The 25,151-nt window shown below is 40.6% G+C and overlaps 2 protein-coding genes across 4 annotated transcripts in view; one reads left to right on the top strand and one right to left on the bottom strand.

The window, feature by feature from the left end:
• IMMP1L (inner mitochondrial membrane peptidase subunit 1) overlaps window positions 1-13,649 on the top strand; it is a 31,717-nt gene extending 18,068 nt beyond the window's left edge. The window contains exons 5-6 of the mRNA XM_039725125.1: window positions 8,874-8,984; window positions 13,486-13,649. Coding sequence (XP_039581059.1) covers window positions 8,874-8,984; window positions 13,486-13,554 — 180 coding nt within the window. The 3' untranslated portion in view covers window positions 13,555-13,649. The remainder of the gene's footprint in view (window positions 1-8,873; window positions 8,985-13,485) is intronic.
• A 137-nt stretch (window positions 13,650-13,786) lies between these two features.
• The window catches only part of DNAJC24 (DnaJ heat shock protein family (Hsp40) member C24), a 31,901-nt gene continuing 20,536 nt past the window's right edge, over window positions 13,787-25,151 (bottom strand). For all 3 annotated transcript variants that reach the window (XM_039725128.1, XM_039725126.1, XM_039725127.1), the window contains exons 3-5: window positions 22,108-22,246; window positions 15,486-15,554; window positions 13,787-14,624 (exon numbers count right to left, since the gene is read on the bottom strand). In XM_039725128.1, coding sequence (XP_039581062.1) covers window positions 14,500-14,624; window positions 15,486-15,554; window positions 22,108-22,246 — 333 coding nt within the window. In that variant the 3' untranslated portion in view covers window positions 13,787-14,499. The remainder of the gene's footprint in view (window positions 14,625-15,485; window positions 15,555-22,107; window positions 22,247-25,151) is intronic.

Here is a 25,151-nt window from a genome sequence, read left to right as displayed (position 1 = left end):
GAATGGAGAACTCTGTTTACAATTTGCTCTCTGTAAAATTACACAGATGAGATACATTATTGCTGCAAACAACCAAGGAGATACAAAAAAAATTGTAGATTAAAAAAAATCCAAACACAACAAACCAACCTTCCAAGCTATAATGAAAAGAAACAAACAAAAAAAAGCAACCATACATAGGATGAATAAGTTGTTCTGAAAAGAGGCATTTCAGCTGAGTAGAAATGCACAGTAGCAGTGGCAGTTAAAATACTCTTGCTGCTCTATTTAACTGAAGGAATACATCATAAGAGGAAATTATTTTTGTCAGAGTGCATTAAAGCTAAAGCTGTATCAAAAACCTGTCTTTGATGGAGTTGGATTACAGGCTGATGGAACTAATGCCACATATAATACTGAGTGGTATAAATTCTGCATGTGTTGAAATTACAATTTAAGTACATGCGACTGGAGTTTATCTGTAGAACAATAATTAGGGAAATCTTCCTATTTACATGCAAGTATAATGACATTCCTTTTCTGAATAAGCTGCTATAGTATTACAAAGCTAAGAAGAGGTAGTTTTCCTTTTTTTGATATCTGGTATGGAATGTGAGCATTAGGCTGGCAGTTTTGCAGGGCTCTTTTTGGTTTTGTGCTAAATGTACATTTCTAAGTAGGAACAAGTGTACTTGCTGTAATAAACATTTAAGAATGCATAATGTGTTTTTTCTGTATCAGAGGCAATGTGACATGAACCCAGAAGTTAAAAAGGTAAACAACTAATGCTATATTCAAAAATAGTTTCACTTATTAAGGGATATCCTATTTTATTCATTTAACTGTATAGGGATTAAGGAGGATTAATAAGGAAATTAATCACAGTAAACCCCTGAAATGGTCCTTAAAAAAAAAAAACAAACCAGACCAGCGAAAGGTTATTTTTCATATTTAGGCTTTTATTTCCTGTTTTAAAATGTCTTAATACAGGTTTATAATTTAGATTGAGTATCTTATTGCTGTATTTGAATTTGCTTTAATGCCATTTACTTTAGCTTTAATTTCTTTACCTACCATATGTTCTTGTGCTGCAGGTCCTATTTACAGTGTGAAAAAGTGAGGGCTAAACCATCAGAATCAAACAGCTTGTATGTCATAAACCACCAATATGCTGAGCCTTTGAGGCACTTAAACAAAAGTAGTCCCTAATAATGTCACTTAATAGAGGCAGAGTCTGTAAATAAGGAACTGCCTCGTGCAAGTCCCGGTGATAAAAAGCTGAGATACAAATCCATATCTCAGCAACACCGTGCCGGTGATCAATCAGCTCCCACTAATGCTGCCAGCCTGGCTGCTGGGCCAGTGTTTGCCTTGTGCTGCAGCACAATGAGCCTTGCCACGGAGATGGCATCTCCTCATCCTGTGGGAGCTCCAGAGCCAGCAGAATTCCCAAGATAATGCACCTCGCTGTGTTTGCACAGTGCTGGTAACTCTTCAACAGCTCTTGGCTAATGCAGGAAGAATATGACGTGGGCACTAAGGATAACATAATGTCAAGGCAAACCACACAGAATTGTAATCACAGGGTTTGAATGCACCCTGCAAGACACTGAAAAGTGATTTGATATTTCAGAACACTCAGTACTCTTGGACGGTCATTTTAAGGTATCCTAAATGGCAATTAAAAACAAACCTAATTAAAACACCACTTCTTTTCCCTTTGCTCTAAGCGTCTTAATGTTTCCACTCATGGTTAGTAGTTCACTGAGTAAGTTTCAGTAGTTGCTGATATGGAAAATGAGTAAGGTATTTGCTTGCTCCTCCTTAGCTCTAAGTGTTCTAGAGGCTTGAGAGAAAGTCATGCCATAATTCTAACCAGCAGCTGTGCTGAGTGTCTGTGGGAGAGGAGAGCTAATTTGGCATATTTGTTGGTTTGCAGATGGCTCTATATTCCAGTACAGAGAGTTCATGACTCATGCTTACCTTGAATTTTCTGAGAAGTTGTTTTAAATCAAAATTCTGATTCGTCAAAACGAAGTTGTTCAAGGGCAAAGAAACACAAAGGATTTTGTCAGTCTAATTCCCAATATTTCTAGGATTTCTTCTGCTCAAGTGGCTTGGTCTTTATCCCTTTGCAGTTTCAGGAGCACAGAAGTAGCCATTCTGTTTTTTCTCTGCTCACAGTTCAGTAATAACTTCTGGGAAGCTGCTCAGGATGGTGGAACCAACTACTTGGACTCAACTAAAGCTTTTGAGCACTGGTTTTAGTCAGAGTGTGTCAGCTGTGCAGGAGAGATTCAGGTCCCTCCTGAAGGAGCTGGCAGACAGGATTCCTTAGCCCTGATGATATTATTTATCAGCCCTGCTCTCCCAGGCTGAACTGCAGATCTGTGAGCACAGGGCTCACCAGTGATGGTGATGGGTTCTGTGCTAGAACCAGGGAGTTCCAGCTGGGTCTGCACCCACAGGGTTTTGTCTTCTCAGACTACACTTTTGGGTGACCCTGTTACATCACCCGTTATCTGGAGAAGAAAATCAAGCCCTTCTTAATTATTTCTGTCAGAAAGGTCTCTGCAAACTGTTAAATAATCTTTGATGGATTTGTAATCAATATTTTCTTCTAAAAATCTAAGACTAGTAAGAGTCTGGACTGATAAATCACAGGCATCATCTGAATTTTTGTTCTGGAGTTTCTAAATGTAGCTAGGAGATTTGGGTCTGAAAGTTTTGGCCTAAGAACATGAACCAGTTAGTTTTAATTTTAACTGATAATAGTTTTAGAAAAGGAAAGATGAGTCATAATTTAAATTTAGGGTTGCAGCTAGCGATTTTAGAAATCAGATATATAGCTTTTCCAGCTGATTGAGATCTGTGTATTTAACAATATGATCTAGATCTCAGCATTAAATATTTACAGCAGTAAACAATGCCTGCAAGTGTTTGAATTATTTAACACAGTTGAAAACTTTTGGAACAGATAGAAATGATACTGAGACAAATCAGATATTTTTCTCACTTGATTCCATCGACATCTCTGATGTGAAAACCTCTCCTATTAACCTGTGAGTGTAGTGATCAAACCTTTTAAGTTCCATGTAGTCAAGCTCAGGACAGCAGTTGTTACTCCTACATTACACAAAGTTAAGAAGGAGCAGCAATGAGGAAACCCCAACCATTGAAAGAACCAATGAGTGCTCTGACAAGTCACTGTAACAGCTTACCCACATTTTTGTAACACAACAACACCCAGCTGCTGGGCTTGCATGGCAGAGAAAAATGTCTTAAAATGTCTTAGAATTCAAGCCTAAGTTAATATTCCTTAGTTCCCCTGTGGTGTGTGAGTTAACACTGCAGGTTATGTGATTTTAATATTGGTTAATATTTAATTTCAAAATTTATGCAAGTCTTCATATCTTACCTTTTTATAAATCCTCTATTAAAATTACAAATGTCATCATAGAATGAATTCATAATATAAATATATAATCACAATGAATTTGATTTCTTATAAAAACACATTAGTGTTTCACTGTCATCCTCTCTAATAACAACCTGGACCAACATCATAATGTCTTCTTTTTAATATGTGCATTTAAACAAATTGGGTCAAGTACATTATGTCTTATTCATAAGCAGCTTAAACTGTTCAAGTAGAGGGAAAATGCTGAACTCTCTGGAAGTACCTATAAGTTAATTTATAAATTCATAAATTTATAAATTTAAGGTAAATTCATTCTGTTACATTAAAAAAATATTAAAATCTGGGTAACTCAGCCTTTTAAGGATACACAGAAAATATTTAACATCTGCTATACTGTTTAAGTTCCAGTGTGGTTGCTACCATTTCATAGCTTTTTCAGCACAAAAAAGTAAATACAAATGCTTACCCTGATTCTGAAAATATTGAGCTAATTAATGTGGTTGGGTTTTATACAGATGGCAGCCTTAATATGAACAACATTTATGGTAAACCTACAGAAACAGTGCCTGGAGCAACTGGATCATTAAAAAAAGTATTTGTTAAGCATTACTCACTCTTGGTTCTGAATTAATAAATAAAGGATTAAGGAGTAGTTATGTGAGACTTTAAGTACAGAGTGATAAAACAAACTCCTGCATTTCTATGGTGTATATTTTATCCTAACTAGATGCAATTTACTTAAATAAGGCAATTTAATCAGTATTTAGTACATTTGTCATTTGATATTGTAGAATCTTTCATCATATTTCACTTTAATCAAGAAAGGTAACACCTGTGGTTTATTCACAAAAGCTCCTTTTGTTAAATGAACACCCGCAGGCCATGAAGCAATTACATTTGTTGCTTGTACCAAAGTGGGAGGCACTTAAATAGACCTTAGTAGGGATAGATGAGAACTTGCAGACTTTATTCTTTTGTCCAGCACTGAGATTAGTTCTTATCATAGCTCAAGAAGGAAGCCTCTGAACTGAAAAGACGGGAATTATTTAAAGTTCTTCGTAAGTTGGAAACTTTGATATTGCTGGAGGTGATGTGAATACCTGTGACCTTACAAAAGTTCAAACGTCTACTCCCAGCTGATTGTATGTGCTGATGTTTTTGGAGATTGCAAGACATTCATGTTTAGAAGTGCCCTAAAATCACTAGCAAAAGCTCTCTGGGAACAAAAACCCCAAACCACAGAAGTCTGTATTCAGTTAGCTGGGTTTGGGGGTATTTTTGAGGCAGATAATTTAGTTCTGTTAGCTTTATTTGCAATACGTGAGTTTCCTAATATTTTAGTTAATGCAGCACAGGGTTCTTATCTCTTGGGTTTGAAGATAATTGAATAATCAATTAAAAAAGTTTGGCATCATGTAAAGAGACCAAAACAATATAATTATTTGATGATTCCGCCCCTTTAAGTAAATTAATGTTTTATGCTGGTGAGTATGCATCAAATGCCTGCCCTGTACTTCAGTTCTGCCACTGCATAAACTCCACCAGCTCTGCAAATTTTGCCAGTTTGATGCAGTGGAAGATGTTTATTTGGGGTGAAAGAGATGAACTTCTGCTTGCGGTTCAGTTTTTCCCAAGGATAGTCTTGTTCTTCTGATCTAGAGCCTGGGGAGGGAGCAGGGTTGTGTCTGGTGGTGTCTTTCATTGTCACACTTTGAAGCAGCGCTGCAGATAACCGGTTCTGCCTGAGCACAAGGGAGGTAAATCCTCGGGTAATCTGCACAGAGCAGGGCCACAGGGGCTGCTGAGGCACAGGGAGTTGCCTGCAGACAGTCAGAGGCTGTGTTTCACAGCAGCCTGCACTGCTCAGGAGTTGCTGGTTCTGCAGAGTCCCACTCCCACTATTGTGTGTTCTGTGAAAATTCAGCTGCTGGGTGTGTGAGACTTTCCCATCTTTAGTTGTGGCCTGTGTGCAGGGAGATCAGAGATGCTGCCCAGCCCAGGGCAATGCTTTTACCCCTCATCAGTGTGGGTTTGCAGTCACTGGCCCTCTGGGTAGAGGGAACTGTGATTTCAGTGGCACTTCTTGGATGCACTTAGCTTTCTTTAAGAGGTCCACTGCCTGTAGATTCCAAAGTGCAACCCTGTGAGCTGTCACACAAGTGGCTTTCCTGCTGCCTTGGGGTTTTTGGCAGCAGCAGCCCATTGCTGTGCAATTAATACATTCTTACTAAAACTACATGTTTTTAACGGTTAATTTTTTTTATTTGGTGAATATTATTCCCAGCTAGTGTGCTTGCAGAGCTTTGCAGTGTTTCAGATTGGGTCCTGGCCTCTGATACTGCAAGTGAACTATTCCCTGTGAGTAGTCCCACTGAGATCAGTGGTGTGGTGTACACGTGGCTTGGTGCATAGAGGAGGATTCTGGCACGGGTCTTTATTTCAAAGGGGCTTATACTACTTCTGTTATTTATTTTTTTTTTTAATTAATGATTATGGCCTGTCACTGGTATTTGGTTTTACATTTTCCTGTAATTCTTGTGATTTTTATTGCTTGACTTAATTCTAGGTTGTGGTGAGGTGCCTAGGTGATGGACAGATGCTCTACAAAGGTGCATTATCCCTAGATGAATCACATATTGTGACAGTGCTCTTACTGCTAAATTCAGAGGTGTAGGGCCCAGTCATACCTTCCAGGGAGAACTGCAAAAATTATTTTAAGTGGTGAATTTCAGGATGTAGGAGGACACTTTACTGCAAATGTTCTGCCTGGAATGCAAACTGTGAACATCTTGTCTAGACAATAATTATTCTTAGTACTGGAAGTAGTTTTATGCCATTGCAGGCAATTTATTTTATTTTTTGTCATTTTGGAGCTTGGTGGAAATATGGGAAGTGTTCTAGAAAGCTTTTGCATATACTTGAGTCACGAGTGGTTCTTTATTTTTCACAGTAAAAGATGAGCATCACATTCTGCCAGTGAATTGGGAGATGTGAGGAAGCAGAGGAACCAGAACAACACAAGGGGAGCTGGCAGGGAAACAGGAGCACGTTGCTAGAAGTGATGCTTTTGCAGCAACATGAAATGTTAGCGTGGCTTTGCTTTCTATATCTTAGTGATTCCAGCTTGTCCTGTTTGTGAGTTTGCTGAGGGAGTCTGTCCCAGGGACAGCAGTTTGCTGTCTGACTCGTTATTCCAGTAGGTGCTGGACAGGGGAGTTTGCTCTAGCAAGGTCAGGTGCTGCCTTGTACTGTTCTTTCCACAAGAGAGACAAACTCATGTGTGAGTGTGGACACAGGGAGTGCTTTGGGTCCACTGAACTAAGTGACCATGAACATCCAACTAGCCTGCTGGACATCCTGAACAGGCTGTGCTCCATGGAATCTCTGAGGAACAAACAGCAGTGACAGCACATGCTCAAACAGAGACCTATCAAAAACACAAGATGTATATTCTACACAGGTTGTTTGACTCCAGATATAAGCTTTTAAAATGTATAAATTGACTTCTGGTTAGTTTTTTTTGTTTGCAAAGCTGCTTGGGTAGGAGGAGGGCCAAAGTCCTCTAGCTGGAATCAGCTGGCCTTCCCAGAGGAAACCCTTTGGTGCATGTGCCAGGAATGTGATCAGCCTTCCAAACAACAAAGGTGACAGACAAGCTGAATAGGGAATTCCTGTCTGGAAGGACTGGGAGAACAAGCAGTAGAGGAGCTTGGCTGAAGCAGTGGATCAGTCAAAGACAAAGGAGGTGGCAGTCCATTATACCTGTGGCAGGAGATGGTACCAGTGGGTTTCAAAAGGGCTTAGACATTGCTGCTCCCATACTGAAATGCTGAGGGCAGGCTTTGTGCCCTCTGACACACCCACAGCACCTTTCCTGGTGCCACAGGAATACAGGGCTGCCTGGGAGGGTTGGCCAGGCTCACAGATGCTTTCTGCAGTGTGTTTCATTCTGCCCAAGTGACCTGTTGTGCCTCAATCCACAGCTGGCACATTTGCCACGGCTCGGCAGAGGGGCTCTGGCAGCACAGTGCCAGCCTGGGATGCTGGTCTGGTGACAGGCACGTGGCAGCATGGCTAAGCAAGGGCCTCACATTAAAGCCCAGGTTCCCAGGGAGTGTTACCTGGCCAGACACCTACAAGTACCACCTTCAGCGGGGGACCTGCATTTGTTCTTACTGGTTTACAACCAGCCTTTACTCTAGAGTGGTATTTCACTTTGTTTCATCTGTTACCCATGAACTCTCTCTTATGCAGACTATTTTGTTTAGAGACTGCATGGCTCAATTCTAAAACATTCACGCTACTTGTACTTTGAGTTTTACTTGAAATTGTTTATTTACTTAGTTAGTTTCCATATGTTTTTCCTCTGAATTGTGATTGTAGTAATATTTCAAGTGGGTACTTCATAGTAATGTTTCAAGTCCTTACTTGGTTTTGGAAAAAATGTATGTTAGTTTAAAGTCCATATTAAATATTCCCTAGATTGAGAATATGTTGCTTCATTTAAATTTTCAGCCTGGTTTAAAATTTTAGAAACAAGGCCCAATTAGAAACATCATTATTAAGTATTTTATTTGGTAACTTTAAAGAGGTTATTTGTATCTGAAAACTTTTTAAGAAAACATTACAAAATATTGTATTGTGTATGTTCCAAGTAGGTATCTTAGTTTAAAAGACTTGCAGGAGCAACTTTTTCACATATGAAAGCTTCATACTCTCATTTAGGTAACTATTACAGCAATGTTGCTATTTCTCATTTTGTCATTGAGTCAGCCAGTGAATGCCATGAATCTGTGGTATGTAATATAGTTAATGCATAATATATATGGGCAATGAAAGGTCTTTGTCATATAGTATAAGGTCACCATCATTAATTTTCAAATTATAAAAAGGGATTTGCTGTTTTGTGATCATCATTATTGCAATATAATGTGTTGTGGATTCTGCCTGCACATAGAGTGAACTGTGATCTTAATTAGAACTTTGACAAGCCTACTCCGATAAAATGATGAGATTATTCGTAATTGATGTCACAATCAATTACCAGTTAGTTCATCATGAATCTACTAACAGGTCTAGCCTTGGTGCTGGCCCCAGGATGTTGATGAGTGTGTGGCTGCCCTGTTCATGCTGTTACTGCGACAGGAGGGCAGATTTTCAGTCAACATCCTAATGACCTCTTTTGAAGTCTATTAAATTAATGACCCTGTCACATTGGTCTAACCTCTTGCATCTTCATTTTGGGTTTTTTGTTGCAAACCATTGGTTTTTGAGCACATGATAGAAGAGATACTTTGGAGCACTCCTTCTCATCCCTCTAAATCTGGCAGTGTGTCTTACTAGACTCAATAAAATTTAGTTCATTACACAGTCATGAAATACAGAGCACAGAAATCAGGAAAAACACTGTAAGGCAAACTGTGCTTAACACCATTCTGTTCTGGTTTCTTGTACATCTCAATCTTGCTTATAGGTGCCTAAAGGACATGTGTGGTTAGAAGGTGATAATCTCAGGAATTCTACAGATTCCAGGTGCTATGGACCTGTTCCTTATGGGCTGATAAGAGGACGCATTTGTCTTAAGGTATGTGAATTTCTACTATCTAAAAACAGTTGCATTAATACATTTTTAATGAGTGGGTGTTAGGTACTGAAATTTGTCTCCCCAGCTGCCTGGCCAAAGTAAATGTAGAGGAAAGCATGAACACTCCACCACCTGCTGTAAAAGGATAAATCAATAGTGACGGGGTTTTTGGAGGGAGGACTTTGGAGCAGCACTGGGTAGTTTTCACTGCTATGAAAATGGAATGAATTGTTTTGCAAGCAAATCCAAACATGATAAAACCACAGATGTACACACAAATGCCCTACTGCACAGATGTACATCTCATCCTTACTTTGATTCTCTGCAAAATGGTTTTTCACTGTTGTAGCTCTGTGGTCCAAAGAACAAAATGGAGGGAAAGATTCTCTCTCCAGGACTTGCACACATACTTTGGACATGTAGCCTGGCCTTGCTGCTTTTTAAACTAAAAAGTGCTTTGAAAGAATATTGCACTGTATAAACCATCATGCTTTCTTCTCCTTTTGCTTCAACAATTCTACAACTTTATTTCACACTGAATTTTTTTTAATATTATCTGCATTACTAATTTACTCTTGTACCAAAAAGAAGAAACATAACACAATTTCCTCTCCATAAAAAGTTTAATCTAAGAAATAGGGGAGTGTGTGTTACGCACTTATGCACCTGCTTTAAGAAAGCTGGATTTAAAGTTGTGCATCCAGAACAATAAAAAAGGTTTTCTCCATATACTTCAAGACATCCACAAACCCATAATTTAGCACACCTGTGTTACACAGGGAAGATTAGATCTTTCCAATTTAACAAAACCTTATATCCTTAATTTACAGTATTTATGAACACAATTTGGGACTTAAAAAAACCCCAAACCCTTGCAGCTATTGAGCACAATCAGTAATTTCTTTCTAAACCTCAGACAATAGGGCCCCCTCAGCCTCACCCAAATTTTGGGTGACCTCTGTTCCTCCTGGCTCACATTTGCTCTGAGTTCTTCCGTGGTGTTTACTCAGGGCTCTGCCCCTTCTCCTGCTGTCTGCCTTGCCCTGGACACCAGAGGGGAAAATGCTGGTTCCCAACAGGGCTATTTTTATGACCCAAGTTTTAGCTTGAATTATTGACTGCTAAGATACAAAGGATGCTAATCTGCTAACACTCCTCTAATGAGAATGCAACTGAAAAAAGCATTTCTCCTAGCTGTTGCATAGGTATAAAAGCTGCTGCTGTTTACTGCTTTAATGTGAAGAAATACTGGATATAACAAGAACCTGTGTGTATGGACAGCCAGAATTAGTCACAGTATCTCTCCACAGCAATAGATTTTGTGTCCAGCTTGTGTCCTGACAAGGAAGGTGTTTGAAAGACCCTAATGAAGTGACTGACAGGACTGAACCCTAAGTAAACCCTATACAATGAGTGGAACTCACACACAGATAATTCATATTGAAACACTACTTTAGGACTCCAGAGCATTGTCTGTTAAAAAAAAATAATTATACAATTAATCAAAATAATTTAACCAGATTTCACAGCGGTTATTTAATGGCAGTGGCATAGTGATTATTGAAGTTTTTGTGAGATTTAAATATATGGTGCCTAATAAAAGCAAAAATTAATTTGTTCTTCAAATGAGTGTTTCTAGTTTGGTTCTTTATGATACCTCACATGAGCACACAGTGATGTTGCTCCTGTGTGCTGCTGCTGTACACTGCAGTGCAGGGCAGCAGGTACAGACTGCACAGGGCTGGCTGGCCACTGGCCAGGAAACCTCTGAGTGCTTTTAATGCAGCCTGCTGCAGCTTTGGCTTCCCTTCCATCCAACAGTTTTTACTGCCTTCAGAATGGAAGTTTTTGTGGCTTTGTCTTACAGTGGATTTTGAAGAAGCAGGTGTAACAGTGCCTTTCAGTGCTAAGTTACTTTTTTTTTTTTTGGTAAAAAAAACCAAATATAATTTGGAAGTCATGGATTTCAACAGAAGACAGTGAACTTAGCCAACCTAGCTGGCTGAATTTGTTTAGCCAACCTATTCCTGGCAAAACATGAATGTTTATCTGAAGTTCAGACCGAGGGTTCTCAGTCAGTGTTGGTGCAGCAGTTTTTAACCCTTACAGAAATACCAGCAGCAGATTCTTGTCCTGCCACTCCAAACACAAGGTCATGCCATAAAGGGCTGCTGAAATCAAAGCTGCAAATTCAGGAAAAGCACTGGGAATCCCACTTAGACAGAACTCATGCTTCATCCTGTCCTAGGTAGGATATCCTGTGCATCCCTGGGCTTAGGCTCCATGTCAGAACTAGACCTGTGGTGTATCTTCAAAAGAGCTAGTTAGCCCCATTTATGCCCTGTCCATCAGATCAAATCTATCTATGTGGGCCAAAGCAGAGAGGGCAAAGAGCTGCTAATTGGAAGAGCCAGTCTGAATGAGCAAGTCACAGTCAACTTCTGTCAGAACTTTAAAGAGAGTGGCATGTCTTTGTTTCATAGAGGAGGGCTTTCCGTCTCTTTCCAACCACCAGTATTGTTCCTCAGGTTCTCCCTGCATGCAGACTAGGTAAAACATCATTTTCATTCTAACTCTACCACTAAGATTACTGTGACAAATTTCAAACTACACTGTCAAAGCAACATTTAAAGCTAATTTGATTACTTTCACTGAAAGAAAGTCAAGTTACAGTAGGTGTGATTTGAGTTGCCTGAAATGAGATTTGTGCTGGAGTGAACAGACAAAAAAACTTCCTTCTCCAGGCCTTTACTGAGATCAGCTTAGATTTGTTATATAGGATATTTTTTTTTCCTTTTACTTCTGCTTGCCTTCAGGGCCAAACAAAGACTTGACACCCAGCCTGCAGCCAGCACAGGCCCTCTGGACAGCTTTGAATTCTGCAGCTTTGCTGCTAACCAAGATCACAAATACCCTTCTGCTGTTGGCTTGTATCTGTACTTTTGTGAGCAGCTTAAAATAGCTCACCGGCTGATCAGCACAGAGACAAGACATCACCTCTGTGGTTCTGTGTCAGCAGCTGTTCCTCGTGCTCCTCTCTGACTGCACATGCCAGAGCCACAAGAATTGTCTGAGATCTTGCACAAGAGCCTTTTCCTGATGCACACAAGTTGAGGTCCTGAGCGTGATTCTCCTTCTGCCTTCCCGATGGGGCACAGTGCTGCCAGGGGCTGCCAGGAGCCTGCAGAGGGCACAGCCCCAGCCAGGAGAGAGCTGCTGCTGCTGCTGCCTCCTGCCAGGCCTGTCCTGAGCTGCCTCAGCCGCTCCTGGCACCGCCTTTGGTGCTGGGGACAAACCACAGGGGCAGAAATAACTGAGCCTTTGCCTGTGCTGCTCTTTTAAATGAGACAATTACTCTTTTACTCCACACAGAGAGCAGCAAAGGCTCCTCCTGTGCTCTGGCTGCTCCATGAACTCAGAGTTGCTGTTAGGTTGCTGTTGTTATACCTTAAGACCAGACTCTAAGGACAATTTAGCAAGACAACCAAAATACTGACAGATGCTTTGAGAACAAGGTAGCAGCCCACCTTTCTCTGTCTAGGCTGCTTCATCTTGGGCAGGAGCTGTGAAATTTTTATGGGCTTAGAGCCACAGAGGGCATTGATTCTTCAGCATCATCTTTCTCTTCTTCCTGCTGAGCCCCTTGTGTCACCTTTGAAAGAGACACAGACATTCAAGGGAGACAAAGGACAATGAGTGAATGAATGTCCTTGCTTTACTATTACGTTTTTTTTGCATCCAAGACCATCCTACATGTAATGAATGTCCAGATTAAAGTACTCCTGGGAGCACTGAGTACATGAACAGCTCTACAGGTAATTTCTGGAGAGGGGATTTGTTTATTGGTCAGCATCACTCTGTGCTCTTTTGAGCACTGTGCACTGTCCCTTCTGAGAGGAGCCTCATCCAGAGCCTGAGTGGTGGCAGGCACTCCACTCCTTCATTTCTGTTGAAGTTTGTTTAAGTTTGCCTGCAGCCAGCATATCTTTTTTTCCAAGGTCTGGTATTTCCAGTTCAAAGGCACATCTTGAAAATACAAATAAAATAAAAATACACCTCACCATGGGGAGGTGCATGTGAGTGATACTTTTTTCTCCTAGATGGACCAAAAACACTTACCTTGTCTTTAAAGTCATTAAGAGCTTTACAAGCTAGAAAACACTGAATTGGAAAGACACTCTTTAGGAACATATTTATTTCCAAGGGTGAAAAAAGCAATAGAATTCATGAGGCTCTCTATAGGAAAGCATATCTCCTGTATAAATTGTAAAATTCACACTATGAAACGATTCCCTGTAATACACAGGATTTATTACTCCTAGTAAGAGAAGCACATCAGTGAGCAAAGGTCTTTACCACAGAGAGAAAAAAATTATTGAGAAAATTAAGAGGAAAAAAGTTATTACATTATATGATGTTTATGAAACAATTCCAATAACAAATGAAAACACTGAATATTGGATTGTGATTAAATCTCTTGTAACTGTGATTTATTTTACAGATATGGCCTCTGAATGACTTTGGATTTCTACGTGCAAGCCCCAATGGCCACAGATTTCTTGATGATTAAAAGACTTAAGTACTATTGACAGTTTGCATAGTATTTTCTACTAAAACGAATTGAACTATTTTTGTTTAGAATAAACATAAATATTACTTGACAAAGATATCTCTTTCTGAGATTATAGCTAACTTCAGAGTGGGAATGATACACTTGTGTCATCAACAAAAATTCTGTGCCTGCCATCAGCAGGTGGTGCCAGGGCTGGCACTGAACACAGCCCCAGTGGGGTTCCAGACCTGCTGGTCACTCCCAGGAGTGCTGTGGGGTTTCCTCTGACTGCCCAGTGGGGTCAGAGCCCAGCTTCCTCCTTAGCTTTCCTCTCAGGAATGATGACTCTGTTTGTCCTGACACAGAGAGCCTCAGCTCAACACGTGCTCCTGCTCCAGGCTGCCCAGGTGATGGCACTGTCACAGGGCAGGGACAGCCACGGCTTCCAGCTGCCAGCCTTTGCCTCCTCCTTCTAGGCTCCAGCCCTTGAGAGGATTTCATGAACTTAAACATTTAGCTTACAAATAGAAAACGTTCCTGTTTCCCACTGCTGAACCTTGCTCTTCATTATCTTCAAAGTGTTCTCACATCTGTGCCTCCTGATTGAATTTTGTCATCTGAGCTGTTAAAAGGATTTAACCTCAGAAGAAGGGCCCAAGAGCTGCTTCAGACTGAAATCGGAAGAAGCTACTCTGTTGTTTGCTGGGAAAGAAACCTTTAGATCAGGAGATCCATTCCAGTTGTACAAACTCCTGTTCTGGGCTGGAGGTGTGGAGTAATGAGCTCTTCAGCTGCAGAAGGAGAAGCCCAGCCTCATGGGGCACGTGTCCTTTTTAACCCTGAATGAACTTGTTCTTGTAGTGCCCCCTTCTTCTTTAACATACATTTCTTTAGCAGGTGCTGTCACTTGTTTGTCCAGCCTTTTGAAACGTTTGTCACACTCAATGTGCTTCACTGAAACAATCATTGCAGGATCTCGATAACGAGTGAACATGTGTCACAACAAACTAAAGATACATCTTCGGTTTCACTCTTGGAGACACTGTAATTCCCACCACATCGACAGGACAGAGTGTAGAGTTGTTCATCTGCCAAAAAAGAAAACAAAAATGCCTTTAGTGCTGGAGAAGAATGAAGAATTTATTTGGACTTTTCTTCACAAAGCTTCTCTTAGTAACAAATAACCTCCCACTGCTGGGTTGCAAGTATCAGTATCTGTGCTACCATTTGTAGCTCAACAAATAATCTCAAAATGTTTCAGTGATTGAGGTATTCTTACACTAAACAACCAGGGCCAATGGAGTCTCTTCAAAAAAAAAACCACAAAACCAAAATCTCCCATAATAACAAGGTGCACAATCTGATGATGCTAAAAGGAAATACTAAGTGGTGTTAGTCATACAGATCAAGGATGCTTCCAAAACAGGCTGGTAACCCAGGAACCAAAACAGAAGAAACAAAAGTAGGATTTTACCCGTCACAACTTAAAATAAAAAGAAAAAAAAAAGTAAAAAAAAATAAATATCAGCCATTTATTAAAAGCCATTTATTAAAAGCAATTAAACAAGAAAAGCCAGAGCAATAGACAGGAGGGAAGGAACAGTGGCAAATGAAAAATGAAACACAGGCATTCTACCATCATGGGAGGGGCAAGAAGATGCACAAGAGAAATGGGAAAAATCTATGTACTGTCAATTATACAAGAGGAGAGCTGGGTGAAAAGTGGTACTGCAGGTGAGGGTGGGGAGAAGTGTAGATGGAGTGGAAAACAAATGTAACAAAGTTAAGTTCTAATCCAGGTAATCTCCGAGAGTAAAACAGCTTTGTCCCAGGAAATACAGCAAAACCAGCACTTAAAGTAAGACAATGGTGCAAGATGCAGAAAAAAAATAGACAACATTAAGAGGGACAAGGAAAAGCATTAGGAACCAGCACCAAGGCACTCGTACCTTCATTCCAGGACATGTCCTCAAGATAAATCTGTTCATGAAGTGGCCATTCTTTTGTCAGGTTATCTTCTGTAAAGCAAACATGACAGATGTTCAGTGTTTTCTGAGAAATTAATGGTTTTTATACCTAGCAGTCAATCTGGTCCCTACCAGAGTCCTGCCTAGACCACTGTATCAGTTCAAAATGTAGTTCTTTAAATTTTTGTTTCTATAGAGCTGCATAAGATAGAAAATGTTCTCTTGTAGCCAGGAGAAAGAAATAAATGGTGACAATGAATTAAGACCCCAAAATCAGCACTTGTGAGAAATTAGGGGCAAACTTCTGTTTTGATGTAGATGCCTTTCAAAACCTGACTGTAACTCCATGAGCTGCAATGGTGAAGGTCTGCTAACCTGTACTTTTCAGAGACTTGTGGGACAGTTGAGGTCCAAAGGGACCTCTCAAGATCACCTATCAAAGCCTCCTGCACCCACAGCTGGAGCAAGCTGACCAGGATGGGCAGATTTTAAATATCTCCACAAATGGAGAATTCTCAGTGTCTGTCAGGCAACCCCATTCCTAGAGAAGGAAGAAGGAGAAGTCAAATAAAAACCTTCCAATAAGCACCAAGAGCATGTGTGTGAGAACACCACTGACATGCCTACAAAGAAATAAATCCTGCAGAAGAAAGAAGTCCTGCAAAAAACACTTGTAGGGGAAGGCCAGTCCAAGTGCTCATTTATGATAAAGCGTCTCTGAGCACAGAAAGTAAGTCAAGTTCTGGCCTGTACCTGAGAGATCTGCTGCCATTTGATCCCCCAGACTCTTCCAACATTGAGTACAGCATGAAATGAAAAGTGTACAACATCTACAGGTAACAAAAAACTGAGTTAGAAAACTTGCAGAGCTTCCTATTTGGAACTAATGAAGCCGGATTTCTCTCAGAACTTTTACAGGATTGGTGGTGGAGGTCTGGGTCATGCCTCGCTGCTAGAAAGTACAAAAAGGGCAGATGGGCCACCTGAAGAGAACTGGTACACTGCAAATTCCTGAGGTTACCATACTTCAAGTAAAGTAACTGTGATTCACAGAACCACAGCATCATTTATGCTGGAAAACGCCTTTAAGATCATTGAGTCCAACCATTAAAGTAATGAAGAAGCAGCTGAGGAAAAGTCTGCTTTCTCTTCTGTTCCAGACATGGTATAATACAAAGCCCAGGGAACAGAACTTCAACAAAGCTTTTCTAATTCATCCCTGCAATTGTAATTTTGAAAATAAAAAACGACCCCAACCAATGGGCAAAATTAATCCTGCTCACAATTCCCAGGCTGAACAGAGATTGTTATTCCCCATCTGATGCTCAGATCCTGAAGGCTCAGGCACAGCATCTCCAGCAGAGCAAGGGAGGGATTGTCCTGCTCTGCTCTGAGCTGGAGTGGCCTCACCTCAGGTGCTGGGGCAGGTCTGGGTGCCACCATATAAAAAAGAGATATAAATTAGAGACATCCAAGAGGAAGGTGGAGGGCCCTGAGGGGAAGGCGTGTGAGGAGCGGCTGAGGGCACTGGGTCTGTTCAGCCTGGAGAAGAGGAGACTGAGGTCAGACCTCATGGTGGTCTTCAGCATCCTCACCAGGGGCAGTGGAGGGGCAGGCACTGATCTCTGCTCTGTGTGACAGGGACAGGACTCGGGGAATGGCCTGGAGCTGGGTCAGGGCAGGTTCAGCCTGGATATCAGGAAAAGGTTCCTCACCCAGAGGGGGCTGGGCACTGAACAGCTCCCCAGGGCAGTGCTCACAGCACCAGCCTGGCACAGCTCAGCAGGTGTTTGGACAGTGCTCTCAGGCACAGGGTGTGATTCTTTGCACGGCCATCAGTGATCCCCCTAAGTCCCTTCCAACTCAGTGTATCTATGACTGTGAGTCTGTGAAGTCTGAAATCTGGTTATCTCAAAAAAAAAAAAAAATTCTGTTAGTACTCTTGACTTCCCACATAATCCAGTACCAGCTCTTGTCAGGCAGCTTTACACACTTCATTTATTTGCCTGTCTGGTTCAAGCAGGAGGAACATTTTCCAGAGATGAACAAAGCTTCTTTATTTTCTAGGTCTCCTACAAAAAACATTACCCAGCCTAATACACCTTGAGGCAGCAGAAACAGAGGTAGCCACTTAAAAACAGAGGCGTGGCCCAGGCTGAATTTGCAAGCACAACATCCAACCCAGTGGCTCTCAGATTTCTTGTGCCCTTCCTTATTTCATCTGCATCGCTGTTATTCCAACCATGGCTCCTTGCTGGTGCTGGTCTGAAGCAAACTGGTGTCCCATTTTCCCTGTCAGCCCCAAGGAGAGTGGGAATGTTCCAGTGCTGAGTTCTGTGATGTCTGCTCAGGCTGTAAAACTCTGTGTACAGAGCTGTCACTTCTGAGACCCACCCTGAACATCCAGGGGGAAATGTGAGCACCAGAACTCCTGAAACAAATTTTAATTCCCCAGCAGCACAGCCTGCCTGGCTTTGCCATCTATTGGATTTGTCTGACAAAGGTGAGGTGAAAGGATTCTGCAGCTCCATTGTCTCAACTGCAGGATCTAAGAAAACACTGGCAGGCTCATCAGAGAGGTTTATGAGCCTGCAATTCAAAGAGATTAAAAGGAAAAATCTACTGAGATTCTTTCAGGCTACAGAACAACATTAAATAACTATTAGCAGCTTGGTTCAGTAAAGCTTTACTAGAGCTCTTGCTGGGTCATTCAGAAATTGTAAAAGAGGAAAGGTATTTAAGTTTCACTTGGAGATACAATAAATATTTCTTGGGCTATTTAAGGCTGAGTTTTAGGGAAAGGGTTGAAAGCAGTAAATGGAAATGCAACCCTTTCAACAGTTTATGGTTATAGTAAAAATAGTCATAATACTTGAAAGATTCTTCTAGCTCTTTATCAGGCATACACAGTTAGGATTGATTTTTTTTTTCGAACCAAACACAATTAAACTTCAAGATATATACTGTCAGTCAAATACTGTTCACAGTATCTACTCTGCATAAAAATCACCACAGTACTCATTGGATGTTTTCACAAGTTAATTTTTTCGAACAGGCTTTTCAGTTTTAAAACAATTACTTAAATTTGAGTCTTTTCAGAGTTTTCTGAGTCTTTTCTTAATTGCTGTCTCAATTTAAAGCAATCACACTTACTTTAATTTGAAATTTTAACGAAGTCATGTTAAGAATTTTCATAACAAAGAGATACAGAAATACCAAAACAATCCTGCACTTGTTGCAGATGAGATTTAACTCCAGAGAGTTCAAAGGCTTGTGCTCCAGCTGAGGGGCTGCAGCCACAAATCCACGGCTGGAGAAGCAACATCCACTTCTGTCACACACACAGCATAACCTGGCACACTGCAAACCACTGCTACTGTCAGCAAAGCCTGTGTTAAAGACCAGGTATTACAAAAAGAGCTGCTTTAGGCTAAGCACAACTTCTTGAGCTGCCCAGAGCAGCTTGAGAATCTCCAGCCTTGGAGGCACTAAAGCCAAGCTGAGCAACTGGCTGTGAGGACTGGCTTCAGGGGGGAGACTGATCTTCACAGGATGGCCTGGGAAGGTCTCTTCCAGCCTCTGTGATTCTCTGATTCTGTGAGAAGTTTTTCTTCTTCCCAGCTGTGTCACAAAAGCATGAACTTTCGGGGTTCAGGTGATTGCTAATGTGAAAAATGTGAAACAGGTTTTATCCACATTAAAATTTCGGTAATTATCAGAGTCAAGCTTGATTTTAACTGCATATTCATCTTTTTAAAGTGGGATATCAAACAAAGAATGGAAAAATCAAAGAAGAAAATCTAGTGACAAAAAAACCCCAAGTCCATTCTTCATATGTAAATTGTTATGCAGATTTTTTTTCCATCCCCAAACTTTCATACTGAAAGCAAAAGATTCATCATCATAAAAAGGTATTCTTATATGACCAAACAATGAATTGGAAAAAATTCAAGAAACATACAAAAAGGCATTTCTTATAAGATTTCCAGATCAGAAAAAGTTGGATAAGTATTTGAGTCTAACCTCTGAACAGTTTGTGGTTTGTCCCTTCCCTTTAATGCTACGGCCTGAAGGCAGAAAAAAAAATAGGAGATTATTAAGAAACCTTCAGAGAAAAGCAGTATTAAGATATAAAAGCACATTCACTTGTTGGTCTCAAGAATCCAAACAAAAAGAAAATTAAAACCATAGAGCCTCACAGAATTTCACATCCTTGTAACTTCTCTGGCTACTTTCTGAGCCCAGTAATTAAGCTTTAGTAAGTGTAACACAAGAAGGTACATACAAACAATCTGTGAAATGGGGAAAAGACTGCAGTGCAAAGGGCTTCCTGCTGGTGGGCAGCCGCACTCACGCACACACTGGCATCCTTCAGATCCCGCTTCCTGGCCTTCCTCTGCACCTTACCAACTGGCTGTGTTATCTCTCTCATAACTATTCCCCTTAGCTGCTGCCTCCACTCCTTTGTTTCTGTGAGCCTTTATGGCAGCGTCTATGAATTTGTCTAGAATCATGGCTTCAGAAGCAGCTTGACAGGCATTCAAAGAAGTAGGATTTATTTCCCCATCATTTTGCTGCCAGGGAACATGCTGGAAGGAATGCAGCAGCACTGCACATGTGTGCCAGGTGTGGCTGAGTCTGAAACACAGGGGCCCTGGGAGTGGCACCCTCTGTGCTAAAACAGAATGTCCCATCCCCATCCCATCACCAAACACCTGCCTCAACAGAGGTACAGTCTGATTCCTTTATTTGTCAATCTTGAGATGGCTTTTCAAAGAGCTCATCTGGATGCAAAAGAATCTCAGAAAATACAGATAATCTTCAAATTACAGTCAAAACTGATTTATAGATTAAGGACATATTTGTATGTCCTTAAATCCCAAAGGAAAACAAAATCCTGTTGTAGCTCTCTACTCCAGTGGATGAACCTGACCCAGGCAAAATGGAACTTCATAGTCTGATTTAAGCTTTAGGTAAAACTCACCAAATACTGAAAAGATTCCCATCTTAATCTCTAGTATTTCCTTTTTCCTCTACACATACAGTTTGTGAAAAAAGAAGGCACAACCAATGTTACAATGGTAAGAGTACAATAGCATGAGGTTCTGACATCACCTTCAGGCATTTAAAAAATAACTTTGAGATGAAAAAAATATTTAAGTCTGATCTTAATACTGCTTACATTACAAACAGAACAAGATCCAATTTTTTCCATAAAACACTTATTCAATGACTGTTTTCAGCCCTCCCCTCTGTTCCCAAAGCCACATGAAGTCTGAAATACAAGGCTATTGTGGTGGTTTTGTATGGGAGGCACTCACAGAAGTGGTGAGCCACGAGAAGTGTCCTAAAAGTTTTGTTCTGATTCTTATTACTCTTTCTTTTGGTTACTGTTACAAATTTTTCTTTATACCTTTGTAAAGTTTTAGTTTTCTCCTAATCCTGTATCAAGGAAATGAGTTAGTAAATACACTAGTGATTAACCAACACCAAACCCACCACACTCATTAGTACATTAACAGAGCAATCTCAAATTAACAAAGCAAACCCACTGCAGTTGTTTAAGTGGAGAATTCACCCTGTGAATCTGCAGCACCCTCTTTACCCTGCAGAGATGCCACGGTGCCTTTGTGTCTCGGAGCTGTGGGGAGTTAAAAATCAGCACGAGGGACAGGGGCTGATGGTGTGCCAGTGCACAAAGCCGGAATTCAATAACAAGCTGCACAGACAGTGGCCTTTTATCAGCACATTCCGCAGTGGTGGTGGCTCCACGTCAATGCTGGCCCCAGTGTGTCACTGCAGAGTGCCACCGAGTGTTTTCCCCAGGGGCAAGCCACTATTATTGACTCCCCCCATTAACATGGAGGGTGGATATACATTTATTGAAGGTTCTAATGGAAGGCTGAGGGACTCCTATCCCGAGGCCAGAGCAGAAAGACAGCCTATCACTTCATGTAATGGTAGCCCATGTGTGACAGACCTGACCTACATTTCCCCCCTTTCTTTCTCACAACAGCCTGTCACTGTTTTAAGAAGCTATTTTCTGAGAGCTATAAAAAGGAATGCGTGCTAGAGCAGCCTAGTTAATATGTTATATTGAAATATTATTTACAAACCTGCTTTGGAAAGGCTGCTTTAGACTGTGGATGAATTATGAACGCTACCTAACACCCGCAACGGAAAAGAATGTGTCCTAATGGTTCTGGTTATAAATCCATACACAAAGAACACTAGGTGTAGATGGTTTAATGCCTACATCTAAACAACTGCAACAAAATGGAGCATAAAACTTAAAATTAAGAACAATTAATGAAGCTACCTTCATAAAATAAAAAGGGCTAAGGTCTGCAATCAGTATAAATTCCACAATAATTCAAACTATCAGGAAGAATGCCCCCTAACGTTTTGTTGGAAGTCATTCTGTGTTTTCAGCAGCTGATGTATGTGTAGCTCAAGCTATAAATAATGGATCCACGTCTGAAAGTAGGACAAGAGTGAAAGAAACATTCCACTCGGCATTTTAAAATACCATCTCACTACCACTCCCAGCCCCTGCTTATCTGAAGAGCTGCTGCCACTCCAGCACTCCTTGGCAGGAACCTACCACGCTGCTGCAGGTCATACTCTTTTTTTGTCTCCTCGTTGCCCAGAATTTTCCACGCCTGATGGATCTCCATGAACCGCTGCACGCGCTCCTCCGCCTCGGCCGCCGCCACGTCTGCCTCCTGTTTGTCAGGGTGATACTGCCAACCAAAAACAACACAAAAGGGTCGGGTGGGAGAGGAGCCATCAGTACTGCAGCTGATGCTCAGCTAGGAGGACAGAGGAAAGGAGAAGGTCTGAGCTGAGGAGCCGGAGGAAGGGAGGTGACGGTGCTGGGCACAAGAGGAACCTGCCAATTTAATTATCCCACTGGAATGGCAGCAGAGCCACCAGTGGCACGAGTGTCACCATGTGCACTGATGGCATTTTCTGGATAATTTGCTGATGGAATCACTGGCCTTATGGGCAATTTACCTAGAGAGTGACTAGCACAAACAGAAATAGGTACACGCAGGGACAAGAGGAGGTGCTGGGGGCTCTAATGACACTCCACAGAGCTAAACGTATTTAAACACAAACATAAACATAGATTTAAAATTAAAAAATAAAAATTACAAAATATTTGAACATAAACACAGATTTACATATAAGCACCAATCACTGGCCTTATGGACAATTTACCTAGAGAGTGACTAGCACAAACAGAAATAGGTACACACAGGGAACCATGACACAAGGACAAGAGGAGTTGCTGGCAGCTCTTGTGACACTCCACAGAGCCAAACATATTTAAACACAAACACAGGTTTAAAATTAAAAAAAAAAAATATTTGAAGATAAACACAGCTTTAAACATAAGCACCAATCACTGGCCTTATGGACAATTTACCTAGAGAGTGACTAGCACAAACACAAATAGGTAGAGGGGACCATAACACAGGGACAAAAGGAGGTGCTGGCAGCTCTCATGACACTCCACAGAGCTAAACATATTTAAATACAAACTTAGGCACAGATTTAAAATTTAAAAAACAATTAAAAATATTTAAACATAAACACAGATTTAAACATAAGCATCAATGTTCAGTTAAAGCTATTACAGATAAATTGAATGCTGCATTACATGTGCCTAGCTTTTTTATGATTTAAATGGTAAATAAAATATACATGATCAAATATAATTTATACTACATGTAATTCTACTTTTGAAAATATGCCTGAACATCTTTAATTTCTTCCAGTTCAGTGAATCAATAGCCCTTCCAAATACTTAAAATCATGGATCACTGGCTACAAAATTGTGTCATTTTAGTTAAGAAATGATTATTCAAGGACATGGTTATTCAAGAAATCCCACGTTAAACAGGCAATAATAATTAAAATGGTAACACATTTTCTTTCTCATTTGTGCAGAGGAGAGCATTCTGACTTGAGTGGTTCCAATGTCTACTGAAAAGGAACCCTCAAAGCTCCATCTTCGTGCAGCTTTAATTCATCTCCAGTAATCTCTTTTCCTGCTATTTTAAATTGCTCAGTAGATGTGATGGAGCAATAGGAAACAGCATTTAACTTGAGAAAGTTCCAATATAATCAGGCCTTTCAGCTGCTAACAGTGTCACAGACCAAGTTTTCCCTTATTCTGGAGCTTTAAGTGCCCTTTATACCAACATCAGCTGGGACACTGAAATGTGAAGTGGATTTTAAGATGCACAACAGCTTTTCTGTAAGTGATTAAGCAGATTTCTCTCTGAGTTTATAATTCATTTTGGAAAGAAAAGAATACTAGGAAGGTGTGTAGTTGACAAAATCCCAAATGTAAAGGAGCACTTCTCCTGCAGTCAGTTTGCTCACTGGTGGATCTGTCACTGACACTGATGGATGTTACCCACACAAATCCCCTGTGCAAAATGTTTCCACCTCAGGTTTTTTCACTGGTGCTTTTCCACACACAGGTGGATGTACCTCCAACCTCACATATGTACAAAATCCTGGTTTTGTTCCACTTGAAATCTCCTCTGCATTCAAGACTGAAGACAATCTTACAACTTGCTGAAAATACAGCTGAAGAACAGTTGTGATCCATAAAGATTCAACCCTTTTCTATCTCCTCAACTGAAGATGACAAAATTCTAAGGTGCAAACAAACAAAAAAAAAAATTTGGTCATTGCATGAAGTCATTGTATTGTATATAAATAACTGCTAGATATTTGGACAGGCCACAAAGTCCACACCTTCTCAGATCAGTTTCTTAGAAATACACAGAAATATTACTGACTGACTGCCCAAAGCAGAGCTAAATACTGGCTTCTCTCCTGCCAACAATGTTGAGGAAACACTCCCACAAAACTGGTGACACTTTCCCTTTGCTGCACCAAAACCTTGTCTGACTGAGAAATGATTCTGAACTATACTGGAAGGAGACAGCCAAATACAGCAAGGCGTACACCACAAAAGTACTGTGGAAAAATAATAATCTATGCAGAAAACACCACTCTGTTAATTTCTTGAATAATGCAGAAAATTAATTATTCTTCAGGTTAATCACATAGCCCTTAACTCCTTTCCTACAGATTTGGAAAATTTAGTTTCTGCAGCATATGCAATTTTATGTTAGGAAGACTACAATTTCATCAACTCCATTGTAGGGGACCTACTCATTAAAATAGGCATCTATATCTATATTATCTATCTATATCTCCATCTGTATCTATATCTACATCTATCTGTATCTATATCTATCTTTTTCTCTCTATTTGGGTCTCCATGCCTTCTGAACCTATTTCCTCCTTCCTCTCTTGGCCTTTCTCCTCTATTATCACCTAATGCCTTTAGCAAACTACATCTACACTAAGGAAAATCCTCAAACATCAGCTCTTTTATTCTAATACTCCTCTTATTCTTCTTATTCTTTTTTTTTATTCCAGTGACCCCACTTCAGCTGGATTTATGTACTTATTGTTATGCTCTTACTGACTTATTTTCCCACCCTCTAGCTTGCTAATCCAAATCCAGGAATTGGTCTGTAGCAAAATTCCACTCTTGATTCAATGCCCTGCTCTTCCCTCTCCCAGAGAGCAAACAAGGTGTCCTGTCTCCAGTTGTTT

The sequence above is a fragment of the Passer montanus genome, unplaced genomic scaffold (genome assembly GCF_014805655.1).
Source record: "Passer montanus isolate IOZ18808 unplaced genomic scaffold, ASM1480565v1 scaffold54, whole genome shotgun sequence".
NCBI classification, from domain to species: Eukaryota; Metazoa; Chordata; class Aves; order Passeriformes; family Passeridae; genus Passer; species Passer montanus.
This window is presented reverse-complemented; position numbering and strand designations above follow the sequence as displayed.